General features: G+C 43.0%; 1 protein-coding gene across 6 annotated transcripts in view; it reads right to left on the bottom strand.

Moving 5' to 3' along the window:
- Positions 1–13669, bottom strand: part of EIF2AK4 (eukaryotic translation initiation factor 2 alpha kinase 4) — a 115711-nt gene that overhangs the window by 45663 nt on the left and 56379 nt on the right. For all 6 annotated transcript variants that reach the window (XR_010839647.1, XM_059058993.2, XM_067028951.1 and 3 more), the window contains 5 exons: positions 8766–9199; positions 8156–8225; positions 4525–4608; positions 2636–2758; positions 419–523 (listed from right to left, as the gene is read on the bottom strand). Coding sequence is in view for 5 of the 6 variants with exons in the window: in XM_059058993.2 (XP_058914976.1) it covers positions 419–523; positions 2636–2758; positions 4525–4608; positions 8156–8225; positions 8766–9199 (816 nt within the window). In the remaining variant the exon portion in view is untranslated. The remainder of the gene's footprint in view (positions 1–418; positions 524–2635; positions 2759–4524; positions 4609–8155; positions 8226–8765; positions 9200–13669) is intronic.

Here is a 13669-nt window from a genome sequence, read left to right as displayed (position 1 = left end):
GAGCATTAATACTTTCTGATTTATGTTGCCTACAACTCATTCTTCTGATGTTTTATGGTTTTTGAGCCTTATTTCCTTAAGCTAACTGAAAGCCCATTGGGTGTAAAGCATCTAGCCCAGTGCCTGGCATGGTAGACCAAAACACCATAGAATTTCATAAAGTATTTCATGCCTTTGAGCTGAATATCACCCACAAACTAACAATTTTATGTCTCTCAAGTGGGACGCACTCACTAAAACGTATTCACAATTTCAAATCCTGAAGGATCGTTTGCAGCTGCCCCTTCAGACTTGTATACTTTCCTGGGGATTACACAGCAGAGTTCAGGGAACTCATAGTCATGAGAATGTGAGAAGACAAGATAATTAAGGCACATGGGTCCATTTTCAGGCACACCTGAATTTAAAAAATACTCACAGCAAAGGCTAGATGGTCTGTCGCTAAACCAAAATCACCTATTTTTACATGGTCATCAGAATCCAAAAAAATGTTGACAGGCTTCAAATCTCGGTGAATCATTCCCTGATGGAAAAGAGCAAAGAAACCAACAACTTTTTCCCAAACATAACTTCTGTCATACCTGTTTCCTCATTTGAAAGGCCAACCTAGGGATGAAAATTGGATGAGGTCTTCTCCTGCACACCATGCTAGTCCAGGCTGTCTGACCTCTGCAATGTCTCCCAAATGTCCTGCCCATGACCTTGCCACCCTCTCCCAATCCACCTGCTGGTGGTCCTGATCAGGTCCAATCCAAATGGTTCCCTTTGGCATCCAAGACCCCTGTCTATCAGGTTCACAATGATCTTTCCTTCTAATGCATCACAACACCCTTGCTCTGGTCAGGGAGACACACACCATTTCCATTCCCTCTTCTCCTTTCTTCAGGCTACCTGCCCTGCCCAGGCTTTTCTCCACTCATTGGAACTGTACCAATATTTACAAGTGCCAACTCATCCATGAAGACTTCCACAGTAATTCTAATAATTCACCTTTGCATTCCCAGCATACCAGGTAAGTGCTCAACGATTACTTGTTACGTGAACACTACTTTCTCCCCTTCCTAATAGCATCCTCATCATGCTTACTGTTTCCGGTGCTATAATACAGGAAATAAATGTAATGAAAACACTTTATGGTGTGATCTCTCTTACTGTTACATGAAGGTAAATTTTGGCTCCCTCAGAAAAACAGGAAGTCCCTCTCAAGTATGGGGTTTGTCATACACTTGTGCCTTTCTCTATTTCTAGGTTTGGCACAGTGTTAGACACCCAACAAATGGTTGGCAGGTACTGAGCAGATTGGATGGCAAGGAAGACAGCGCACGGAGCATGGTTCTAGGACCCCAGGACGCCAGCACAGTAACAGAGTTCTAATGACCTTCATTAGAGCTCATTTTTATGTCCAACCTTGCAAATTCCACTTCCACCAAATCATTTATAAACTAGACATCTGTAAATTATAGTCCTGGCTTTTTAGTATAAATATGGTACAGTATAAATATTTTAAGGTTGAAGAAAATTGAGGCAAAGGAAAAAACGTATGTACACTAACACATTAGACAATCCCATTTTTAAAATGTAAGCAGTGTTCCATCTTGAAGCTAGGTCCATTAGCATTTACATCGTGATGACAATTTCTAGCTTTACAGTGACACTTTATACATGCGGCAAACTACGTTAATCTCATCTCTACCCTTGCTAGATGGCTTTCTAACTTTCCCATGTTCCTAGGAAAGGTAGCACTGAGTCAGAATCACATATCTTGGCAGGTATGAATCACACTCTCACTTTATCTAAACCACTCAAGGAATCATCCTCATGTTCCATACATGTTCAATTATTTCCACCTAACCCGCAGGCTGGCAAACTTTTTCTGTAAAGGGCCAGAGAGTAAATCTTTTAGGCTTTATGGGCCACACAGTCTCTGCCACAACTACTCAACTCCACAGTGGCAGCACAAGAACAGCCACAGGCAACAGATAAACTAGTGTTTATGGCCCTGTTCCAATACAATGTTATTTATGGACACATTTGAATTTCACAGAATTTTCAGGTATCATGAAATATTACCCTTCTTTCAATTTTTTACAACCATTTAAAAATGTAGGGCTTCCCTGGTGGCGCAGTGGTTGAGAATCCGCCTGCCGATGCAGGAGACACGGGTTCGTGCCCTGGTCCGGGAAGATCCCACATGCCGCGGAGCAACTAAGCCCGTGAGCCATGGCCGCTAGGCCTGTGCGTCCGGAGCCTGTGCCCCGCAACGGGAGAGGCCACAACAGTGAGAGGCCCGCATACCGCAAAAAAAAAAAAAAAAAAAAAAAAAAAAAAAAAAAAAAAAAATGTAAAGGCCAGTCTTAGCTTACAGGCTGAACAGAAGCTGGTAGGGAGTTAGATTTGACCCCTGGGCTATAGTTTGCTGACCCCTCTTCTATCCTTCAATGCTTTCTTTGAACTTTGATGCTTTATACTATTTTCTCGTCTTGTGATATGTTCTATTTCCTATAAAAATAGATTATTTCAACGTACCCATAATTTTCCCTCTATTTTAGGTCTTCTAAAATCTCACAATATTTGATTTTGTCATAAATTTTATGTAAACATAAGTTTTTCAGATATAAAATGTTGCAAAGCTTACTTTTTCATGGATATAAGCCAATCCATCCAGAATCTCTCGGAAAAGCCTCCAGAGCCTGACAGTGTCTCGATATAGTCCCTGGTCAATTGTGTCACGTAAAGTGCTCTTTTCACAGTACTCCATCTATGGACAAGAACAAACCAGGCAGGATTTGATGATATAATAGAGTTTCAGTTAAGGAGGACAATGGCAATTAATGTAATCCCCCATTTTAAAATGTGTACCATGGATTTTAAATACTTATGGAAAAGGCTTATTTTTTTTAATTAAAAAAAGAAACCAACAGTATTAAAAAAATTGGGAAGAAATATGCATAATCTTAGCACCCTAACAAAATCATTTTTATTTTTTATATTATTGTTCATTTAAAAAATAAGACTTTAAAATCCTTGTCACATATAATATGAAAACACTTAGAATTAAGTAAAATTTTATTTTTTGTTTTACAAGATTGTTTCCAAACCCAAATTTCCAAGAAGGGCTAATTAATAATCCAAGGATGTCATTAGCCTTTCTCATTTGCATGTTAAATTAATGACAGTGACCTTCAAGTCTAGAGCAAAACATTGTAAATATCAAAACATTTAAGAAAGGGCTTTATCTCATCCTTCTTAAGTGTATTAACCTATCAGAAAACAATGCCATATCATTTAAACCTTAGAGCAACATGCAGCATTTGATTTATGAAACTAGCCTATGTTTCAAACCAGTGCCACAGTGGAGATTTCTCATGAAGAAGGACTTTCTTGTTTTCAAAGAGAGGAACATGTCATTTTAAATGAGAGGACTATCCTCTCATGCTCAGAATAACATCTACAAACTCTGACTCATCCTCCAGGCCTCCCACACCAAGATCCTACCACACCTCACGTACCTCTGCTAGGTACTTCTGTCTCACTGTAACTGTTTACAGCATAATGGCATGTAGTAGATACTCAACAGTTAGCGGTTTGGGGGACAAATGCTTTATCATGTGTGTAAGTGGTTTATGTTTAGGGAAAACCTAAAACCCGCTGCAACCCCAGGAAAGCAACCACCTAGCTAGACTCTTTTGAAACGTTACACTTGTCTGAGGGCTCCTTCTTGGGCCTAGTACTGTATCTCACATTTAAAGATCTGCCTCCTTGCAGATGTGACTGAAAACACTAATAGTGACTCACGGTCCTGTTCACTTGGGCCAGAGGCAAGTTTTCCGCTTCGGTTTGTGGCTGTCCCTCTGCTGCCTGAGCTCACCACTGTCCCGAATGCGCCCCTCGCGGGTGTGAGCAGGGCAAAGCCGATAAGCTTCCCTTTAGCAATGCCTCACTGCAACTGGTTCTCCTGTCCCTCAGGGGTTCCAGGACAAGCCACTTTCCTAAAACCAGGTTGGTGTTTCTTCTGTACACACGAGGATGTATGTGCCTCGTACCTTGCTTGTCCAGATTTAACTTGTTAGACAAAGTAGAGTTTCTGTACATGCACAGTCTAGCGCTTATGGAACTCAGGTGGGTTCTAATTACTTCAACATGTTATTTCGTTTATTCTTCACAAGCCATTGAAGTAACTGCTACTGTTTAATTTATAGGTGGGGAACCTGGGACATAGAATGCTGAAGAACTGTGCCTGAGCTCACAGAGCTGTGACCGGTGGATCCAGGATGTGAACTTACACAGCCTAAGTAAGTCCAGAGCTGGAACCACTGCCCTGTGCTGTCTCCTGCTACGGTACAGGAGAGCATGGGTTCAAGGCAGGGGGAAAGGGCCTCCATGCTGTAATCCTCTCTGGCTAATTAATCTTTGGCAGTGCGGTGAGCCCTCTTTGCTCGCTCTCTTGCTTTCATCTCCCCAAACCTACCCACCAGCATACTACTGGGAGTTGCCGTGTCACTGAGCTGCATGCCAGGGCCTCACCTGGATGTAGAGGTAGTGCACAGCCTCAGTGGTTGCCGGTGGCTCACTTTCATGGCAACTGTTCTTTCCATTGCAATCTTCATCCTAACCCAAGAGGAACACACGAGAGCTCAAAATGAGGCTGAAATGAAACAAGATCATCACCACCACCAAGTCTTTTGTTCCTGCCCCTACCACATATCTGGCTAGCCTGCTGTCTTAGAGGGAACGTTGAGTGAGCAGAACAAAAGCGACTGTCCTTTAGATGCTTACAGCACATAAAAGGCAATTTTGCCAATACCAGAATCTAATGCACAGTTTACAGGTCTGTTACTGTACAGAACCATGATGGGGACAACAGGAAACAGGTGGGTATTAAAGGTAATCCACAGAAAGGCTCTAAGTCAATTCCTTCTCACCACTTGCTATCTTTCTATGGATAAGAAGGGTAGAATGTACACTGCCTAATATGTTAAGGCTTCAGTTTTATTGGAATGCCTACCTTTGATGGTAGGCTTACTTTGGAAACAGAAGATGAGAAATCCATCTTCAGCTAAAACAATTTAAGTGTGATCACATTACCAGACGGCACACTGCCCTCGGCTACAGCACTGAAGAACCACCACCCAGCTGCCACTTAGGGTGACCGAACCTCTACACTACTTTTCCACATGGCTAGTCTGCCAGTCCCCTACAGCTGTTTTTCTAACTCATGTCCCTTAAAAAAAAATTCTTTCTCCTTCTAATAGACATATTTAAATACTCCCTCCTACCCCCAAGTATGGGAAAGCATTAGGGAGCATTTGACTGTTTCTGATTTGCCTTTTTGTGTGGAAACATTTTTCCAACATTTTATCTTTATTGAAGGAAAAAAACTGCTCTGGAAACAATAAAATTCTACTTTTTTTTTTTTTTTGGCCACACTGCACGGCTTGTGGGATCTTAGTTCCCCGATCAGGGATTGAACCCCAGGCCCTCCGTAGTCCTAACCACTGGACAGCCAGGGAATTCCCTCAATTCTACTCTTGAATCATTTATTTATTCTGGGGATTATCTGTACAAGATTGTTAATCTCTTAGAGGTTTCTATCCATCAATTAGAATGCCCATGGGATATCTCCCTTAATTGAGAAAAACCAGAATTGTAAATTTGGTGCCCCCATAATAATTATATGCATAACTAATGCTAAAACCAAAGCAGTTAGTTTAGACTACTTATGCTATTATTCCTTAAACTTCCTCAGGGGTTAAGAGGATTTTAATAGAAAAGGGAAGTACTTTTAAAAAATGCTGGTAAATGTAAGGCCAGACACTATCAAACTCTTAGAGGAAAACATAGGCAGAATACCCTATGACATAAATCACAGCAAGATCATTTTTGACCCACCTCCTAGAGAAATGGAAATAAAAACAAAAATAAACAAATGGGACCTAATGAAACTTAAAAGCTTTTGCACAGCAAAGGATACCATAAACAAGACCAAAAGACAACCCTCAGAACGGGAGAAAATAGTTGCAAATGAAGCAACTGACAAAAGATTAATCTCCAAAGTTTATAAGCAACTCATGCAGCTCAATAACAAAAAAGCAAACAACCCAATCCAAAAATGGGCAGAAGACCTAAATAGACATTTCTCCAAAGAAGATATACAGATTGCCCAAAAACACATGAAAGAATGCTCAACATCATTAATCATTAGAGAAATGCAAATAAAAACTACGAGATATCATCTCACACCGGTCAGAATGGCCATCATCAAAAAATCTACAAACAATAAATGCTGGAGAGGGTGTGGAGAAAAGGGAACACTCTTGCACTGTTGGTGGGAATGTAAATTGATATAGACACTATGGAGAACAGTATGGAGGTTCCTTAAAAAAGTAAAAATAGAATTACCATACAGCCCAGCCCAGCAATCCCACTACCGGGCATATACCCTGAGAAAACCATAATTCGAAAACAGTCATGTACCGCAATGCTCATTGCAGCTCTAATTACAATAGCCAGGACATGGAAGCAACCAAAGTGTCCATCGACAGTTGAATGGATAAAGAAGATGTGGCACATATATACAATGGAATATTACTCAGCCATAAAAAGAAATGAAACTGAGTTATTTGTAGTGAGGTGGATGGACCTGGAGTCTGTCATACAGAGTGAAGTAAATCAGAAGGAGAAAAACAAATACCATATACTAACACATATATATGGAATCTAAGAAAAAAAAATGTCATGAAGAGACTAGGGGTAGGACAGGAATAAAACACAGACCTACTAGAGCATGGACTTGAGGATATGGGGAGGGGGAAGGGTAAGCTGTGATGAAGTGAGAGAGTGGCGTGGACATACATACACTACCAAACATAGGGTGGATAGCTAGTGGGAAGCAGCCGCATGGCACAGGGAGATCAGCTCGGTGCTTTGTGACCACCTAGAGGGGTGGGATAGGGAGGGTGGGAGGGAGGGAGATGCAAGCGGGAAGAGATATGGGAACATATGTATATGTATAACTGATTCACTTTGTTGTAAAGCAGAAACTAACACACCACTGTAAAGCAATTATACTCCAATAAAGATGTTTAGAAAACAAATGCTGGGACTTCCCTGGCAATCCAATGGTTAAGACTCCGTGTTTCCACTGCAGGGGACACAGATTCGATCCCTGGTTGGGGAACTAAGATCCTGCATACTGAGTGGCACAGACAAAAAAAAAAAAGTGCTGGCTAAAGCATTCAAACCTCATTCAAACCAATTTAACTGCTTATCTAAGAGAGTCTATGTGTAGACTTTTAAAAATCTGCTATGAATGCACCCTGCTTGTAATTATATTTTTATTCCTTGTAATAAAGACACTGCATCCAATCCCCAGCTGCAGAAGGTTTCTCTAGCAATAACTGACAGCCCTGGAAATTACAAAGCTTCACACCGACTCCAAGCCATCAGCACTGAGGGGCTCTGCTGGCCTGGATGTAGGAATATACAGAATTGAGTGGGGTCCAAGGCTTAGAGCAGTGTTTCTCATATCTTTCAGATCATGTTGTATTTTATATTACACCTAATACATATACTCATAAGAGACAAGTTCTACGAACACAGTTTACCTTTACTAGTGTGACACATTTTAGTATTCTTTACTCTTCTCTACAGCATTAAAAATAAAATGAAGCTGGTTGTAACCCTTGAAACTGATTTCATAACCCATTACAGGATCATAACCCACAGTGTTAAAACACTGTTCCAGAGGATGGTTTATGAGAGTAAGTCATCAAGATTAATTGATGTGAGAGAGACCTACATAACTCCACAATTAGGCTGTTTAGTTACTCAATTAATTTGCATTCAACCCTCATCCCCAACCACATAATGTTTCCTAAAATCCTCTAGGAAGTGGTTTTCACTAAAAGCAAAACAAAACAAAAAAACCCAGTATGTCAATTTATTCTTCTCTGTTTATTATGTGGATAAATTAAGACCTATAAGTAACCATATGAGTAGCATATTTTAAAAAATCATGTTTTAAAATCGACAGTTTCTATATCTGCATATCAGACTAAGGCTTTACTATTTTACCTGAGGTTTATAACATCAAACATTTGCTTATGTACCCATCCCAAGATGAATAAAAAGGTGTAACTTCTATTTATATATTTACCTGATTCTGACTTTTACTGTTCTCATCTTCATTGTCAAAGATGATATCACTGTCAGAATCTGAAGCAGGTCTTAAAAAGAGAAATAGAGAAAGACTAAAGAAACCAAATTCCCTGTTACAATTCAACAGCTCAGAGCTATGATAAACTGTATCCAAATGGATACAATGAAATAAAACCATGAATGTAAATGACCAGGGTGGATTCTGAGATGCCTTAAACTTTATTTTAGGATCATAATTATTGGTTTGGTAACCCTTTTTAGAACTGCAGTAGGTCCTATGTCAAGACTCCAAATTAGTTCCTTTGTGTTCCACAGAGTCAGAAGCCCTTATCTAAAAAGAATGCTCTTTTAAAAATCCTATTAAATGTATTAAGGGGAGGGACTGGAAAAAGTTTCTATTTTTCCTTCCTCCAGGGCTTGGATTTTGGAGATCTCTTGAAGATATGAGGGGGAAAAAACCCTTGGACTGAATTTGGTTACTCTCTAAAAATGAGTTGCATATACATGTATTTCATCATGGTCCACAGGACTGGATTTCTAACCAAGTCCCTCCCCTTCCCCGGCCTGTGCTCGGCGGGGATGAGCCAGCAACTCCCAGGAACTCTTACAGGAAGGACTGTGAGAAGACGCCGTCGTGCTCCTCGTCGTCATCCTCGTCGCTGCTGGAGTCCGGGCCGGCGGCGGGGAAGCGGGCGCTGGCCGAGCGCTCACCCGATGTGCTCCACTCCACCGAGCTGCTGAGGATGGGCGGCGGCGCGGCCGCCTCCACGCTGCACGGGCCATTCGTGTCGCTGTCGCCGACCGGCAGCCGGCGCAAGGCTCTTCCGTCCAGGGCCTGGGGCCCCGCGTCCGGGGGTGGCGTCGCGGGGCCCGCCGGCCGCTCGTGCCTCTCGATCCAGGCGTTGTAGTAGCGCACGATGTTCTCGTGGTGCAGGCGCGACAGCAGTGTCACCTCGCCCTTGATCCTGCGGAAATGCCTGCTGGCCGGGTTGATGGGGATGCGCTTCACCGCGTAGCAGCAGCCGTCCAGCTTGTTCTGCACCTGCCGCGCGAAGGAGAAAGGAGAGGGGTCCGGCAGGTCAGTCACTCCAAACCCTGTACCAACTGGCATTCCTACCGAGTCAGCCCATCCCCTCCCAAGGAGAAACCCGAGTTCTGAGTCAGAACCCATAGCTACAATCGAGGACCACGTGTTTGAAGTTCTTAAGCTGAAGAAAGTCGTGACTGCCAAAAACAGAAAACATTTCACCCCAAGCTAAATGTATAGAGCCTGCTAAGAGACTCTGGGGAAAACATAATCTCCATTTTAATCATTCATTTTATTGACAATTATATCCCTGCTTTTCCAATATCACATCTGCTATCTAAATTTCCAAGTAAACCTTGTTGCTTTTTTAACCTTGTTTTTAAAAAATTATTTTCCAAACTCAGTGTAAATTTTTAGAAGGTGATTTTAGTTTCTCTCCACTTGCTTTTTTAAACTTAAAGTCACTAAACACAAACTAAGCAACAGTTTTAACAGACCTGCATGCAAATTCTAATTCTCAACTTATAAAGAACCTGGGCAAATGACTTAATTTCCTTGAAACTCGATTTTTCAATCTATAAAATGGCATTTATGTCACTTCCCTTACCTCAAAGGTGACTGTGAGGATTAAATGAAATGATGTGAGGAAAGCACCTGTATCAAGGTGTCACAGAGAAAGGTGTTCAGTAAATAAAGTAATTGGCATTAACACAATTACTGCCCATCCATTTTATTACTAAGATTGAAGATTTACAATTGATGTTATGTAAGGAAACTAGAACAATTAAGAATAAAAGAAAAACACAAGAAAAATACAAGAAAATGCTTCAAAGGCCAAATTTCCATATTTTACAGAGAGGCATCCTTATCCTGGGCAGTTTTTGGTTTTTTTTTTGTGGTACGCGGGCCTCTCACTGTTGTGGCCTCTCCCGTTGTGGAGCACAGGCTCTGGACGTGCAGGCTCAGCGGCCATGGCTCACGGGCCCAGCCGCTCCGTGGCATGCTGGATCCTCCCGGACCGGGGCACGAACCTGTGTCCCCTGCATCGGCAGGCGGACTCTCAACCACTGCGCCACCAGGGAAGCCCTCCTGGGCAGTTTTGCTATGCGATTGGGTTGACTGAAGTATTTTTTATAAAATTTTGTTTTCTGACCCTTCCAGTTCCAACCATGCAGGGCAACTGAAGTGATGGAAACTAACAACTTGCCCATCGCAGAGGGAGAGACTAGTTGGTTACAAAAGAGAGCATCATTCTCTTATTTGGCTCATAGGCTTCTATGCCAAAAACTACTTTTAGGAATGAGAAAGGAATACTATAAAAATGAGTTTCAGATTATCTTTTTTGGGGTACAGAAATAGTGGTACAAAGTACGTTTTTGAGTAAAACAGGTGTGTCAGTCTGAATGCTGGCTGAAATGTCTTAGTGATGTATGTGACCTCAAGCAAATGACATAACTTCTCTGAGCATCGGTTCCCTCATCTGCAAAATGGGATAATACCTATTTCATAAGAATGTCATGAGATTAAAAGACAAGGTTCACGAGCCACCTGGCACACAACCTCAAATAGTAAATGTGCTCCAAAAAAATGACAGCCCTGTGTTCTTTTACTGACACGTTAACAGAGTGGAGGACTGTGGGAAGTTTTGGCACTGTCTTTCAACCTCACGTCTCAGTACATATCAGATATGCTATTGTAACCGAGCAGGACCCTATGGGGCCTTCCTGGGACAAACCGCCCACCATGTCCTCTGCCTGTGTCTTGTTTGTAGAAAAGCTTTAGTCTCCCAGGCTTCAAAAGTCACAGAAGGCTGCTCAATAATGACTGAAAGAATGTGAATATGTAGTGACCAAAAAATAGCAGTTGGGCCAGGAGAATTGGTAACAATTTAAAAAGTGAATCAGCCAGATAAAAGTCACAGAATCTTTAGTTCTTTCCTGAAGGACATAGATAACATGTCTGATGCACGTTCCTGAGTTGTTTTAAAGATACTAAAACAAAAACCTCCACCAGACAGAAGAATGTAACTGCATGATGATCATGAGCATGTAGCCCCCAGACCAGCTGGAACTAGTCTGGTTCCAGTTAACATCTTAACTGACTATGTTCAGCCCCGTGACACCACCCTCTTACCTCACCATCACCCAATCAGAGAATGATACACGAGCTGATCATGCACCCTGCAACTCTCTCCCTCGCCTTGCCTTTAAAATACTCCTCTGGAATCCACTGGGGAGTTTGGGTCTCTTGGTTATTAGCTGCCCTTACTTCTTGCTTGGTGCCTGCAATAAATGCTGCACTTTCCTCTACCAAATCCTAGTGTCAGTAAGTTGGCTTTACTGTGAGTGGATGAGCTGACCCAATTTTGGTTTGGTAACACTATGTGTCACTGACTGGGGTGTGGGGCTTGCTACACTAGAACTCCTAGGAATTCATTTATTAAAATGCAAAGGTGCATTAACAGTAATGGGTCCAATTGCTAATGAAATTCAAGATCTCTGAGGAGATGGCCCTACCTTAACCTGAAAATAGAGATGAGGTGTGAGGACTGTTGGGTTCTCACAGGGAGAAACCACAGGAAAAACATGGGGGATTAAGTAACTAAGATGTTTTTGTTATATGAGCTTACTAATCAGTTTTAAGTACTTGTAAGGAAAAGAAGTTTGATCATGTTTGGAAATCAAGAATCTAAAATATAAAGAAGTTAAAGGAGTTGATCAAAATTACAGTGTGAGTTAAAGGGATAATATAAACTTCAAACATCCACTCCTCTTAAAGATAACTATGATTACCTGATCAGGATATCTGTCTGCCCAAAGTAGATCTATTTAATCACCTAAACGTAGTATCTATACTTTCAAGAAGAAAGTTGAAAATTTCCCATGATATTAAGACTTTCTTTTGGAAAACGTGCTTAAGTTTGTCTTTCTGTAGAAAAACTAATATAATTCTTTTTTCAAGGCAAAAGGCCTTCTTCCACGGGGCTTCCCGGGTGGTGCAGTGGTTGAGAGTCCGCCTGCCGATGCAGGGGACACGGGTTTGTGCCCCAGTCCAGGAAGATCCCACATGCCGCGGAGTGGCTAGGCCCGTGAGCCATGGCCGCTGAGCCTGTGCGTCCGGAGCCTGTGCTCCGCAACGGGAGAGGCCACAACAGTGAGAGGCCCACGTACTGCAAAAAAAAAAAAAAAAAGAAAAAAACAAAGGCCTTCCACAGTGATACAGGTAATGGTTCCTAATAATACTCTCAGAATCCTAAACAGACTCATGCCCTATTGATGGTGTGCTACTTTCTTATGGGTAAGATGACATATCTCATATGGATTTGATAACAGTAATCGGGAATCTTAAATTCAAACAAAACACTTAAATTACACAAAAAGAGTTACAACTCTCTCTTAAGGGGCAAATGATAATAAAAGTTGCCCAAATAGCTTGGAATAAGGAAGGGAAGACCTAACAGCAGCACACCTTAATAATGCATCACGGAGCAGCTTCAAGATGGCGGAAGAGTAAGACGTGGAGATCACCTTCCTCCCCACAAATACATCAGAAATACATCTACACGTGGAACTGCTCCTATAGAACACCTACTGAATGCTGGCAGAAGACCTCAGACCTCCCAAGAGGCAAGAAACTCCCCACATACCTGGGTAGGGCAAAAGAAAAAAGAAAAACAGAGACAAAAGAATAGGGATGGGACCTGCACCAGTGGGAGGGAACTGTGAAGGAGGAAAGGTTTCCACACACTAGGAAGGCCCTTCGCGGGCGGAGACTGCGGGTGGCGGAGGGGGGAGCTTTGGAGCCTCGGAGGAGAGTGCAGCAACAGGGGTGCAGAGGGCAAAGTGGAGAGATTCCCGCACAGAGGATTGGAGCCAACCAGCACTCACCGGCCCGAGAGGCTTGTCTGCTCACCCGCTGGGGTGGGGGTGGGCAGGGAGCTGAGGCTCGGGCTTCAGTGGGGGATCACGGGGACAGGACTGGGGTTGGCTGCATGCACACAGCCTGAGGGGGCTAGTGCGCCACAGCTAGCCCGGAGGGAGTCTGGGAAAAAGTCTGGAGCTGCCGAAGAGGCAAGAGACTTTTTCTTGCCTCTTTGTTTCCTGGTACGTGAGAAGACGGGATTACGAGCACTGCTTAAAGGAGCTCCAGAGACGGGCGCGAGCAGCGGCTATCAGCACGGGTCCCAGATGTGGACACGAGACGCTAAGGCTGCTGCTGCAGCCACGAAGAACCCTGTGTGCGAGCACAGGTCACTATCCACATCTCCCCTCCTGGGAGCCTGTGCAGCCCGCCACTACCACGGTCCCGTGATCCAGGGACAACTTCCCTGGGAGAAAGCACGGCGGGCCTCAGGCTGGTGTAATGTCACGCCTGCCTCTGCCACCACAGGCTCGCCCCGCACTCCGTAACCCTCCCTCACCACTGGCCTGAGTGAGCCAGAGCCCCCGAATCAGCTGCTCCTTTAACCCCGTCCTGTCTGAGTGA

Source organism: Kogia breviceps, chromosome 3 (genome assembly GCF_026419965.1).
Source record: "Kogia breviceps isolate mKogBre1 chromosome 3, mKogBre1 haplotype 1, whole genome shotgun sequence".
NCBI classification, from domain to species: Eukaryota; Metazoa; Chordata; class Mammalia; order Artiodactyla; family Physeteridae; genus Kogia; species Kogia breviceps.
This window is presented reverse-complemented; position numbering and strand designations above follow the sequence as displayed.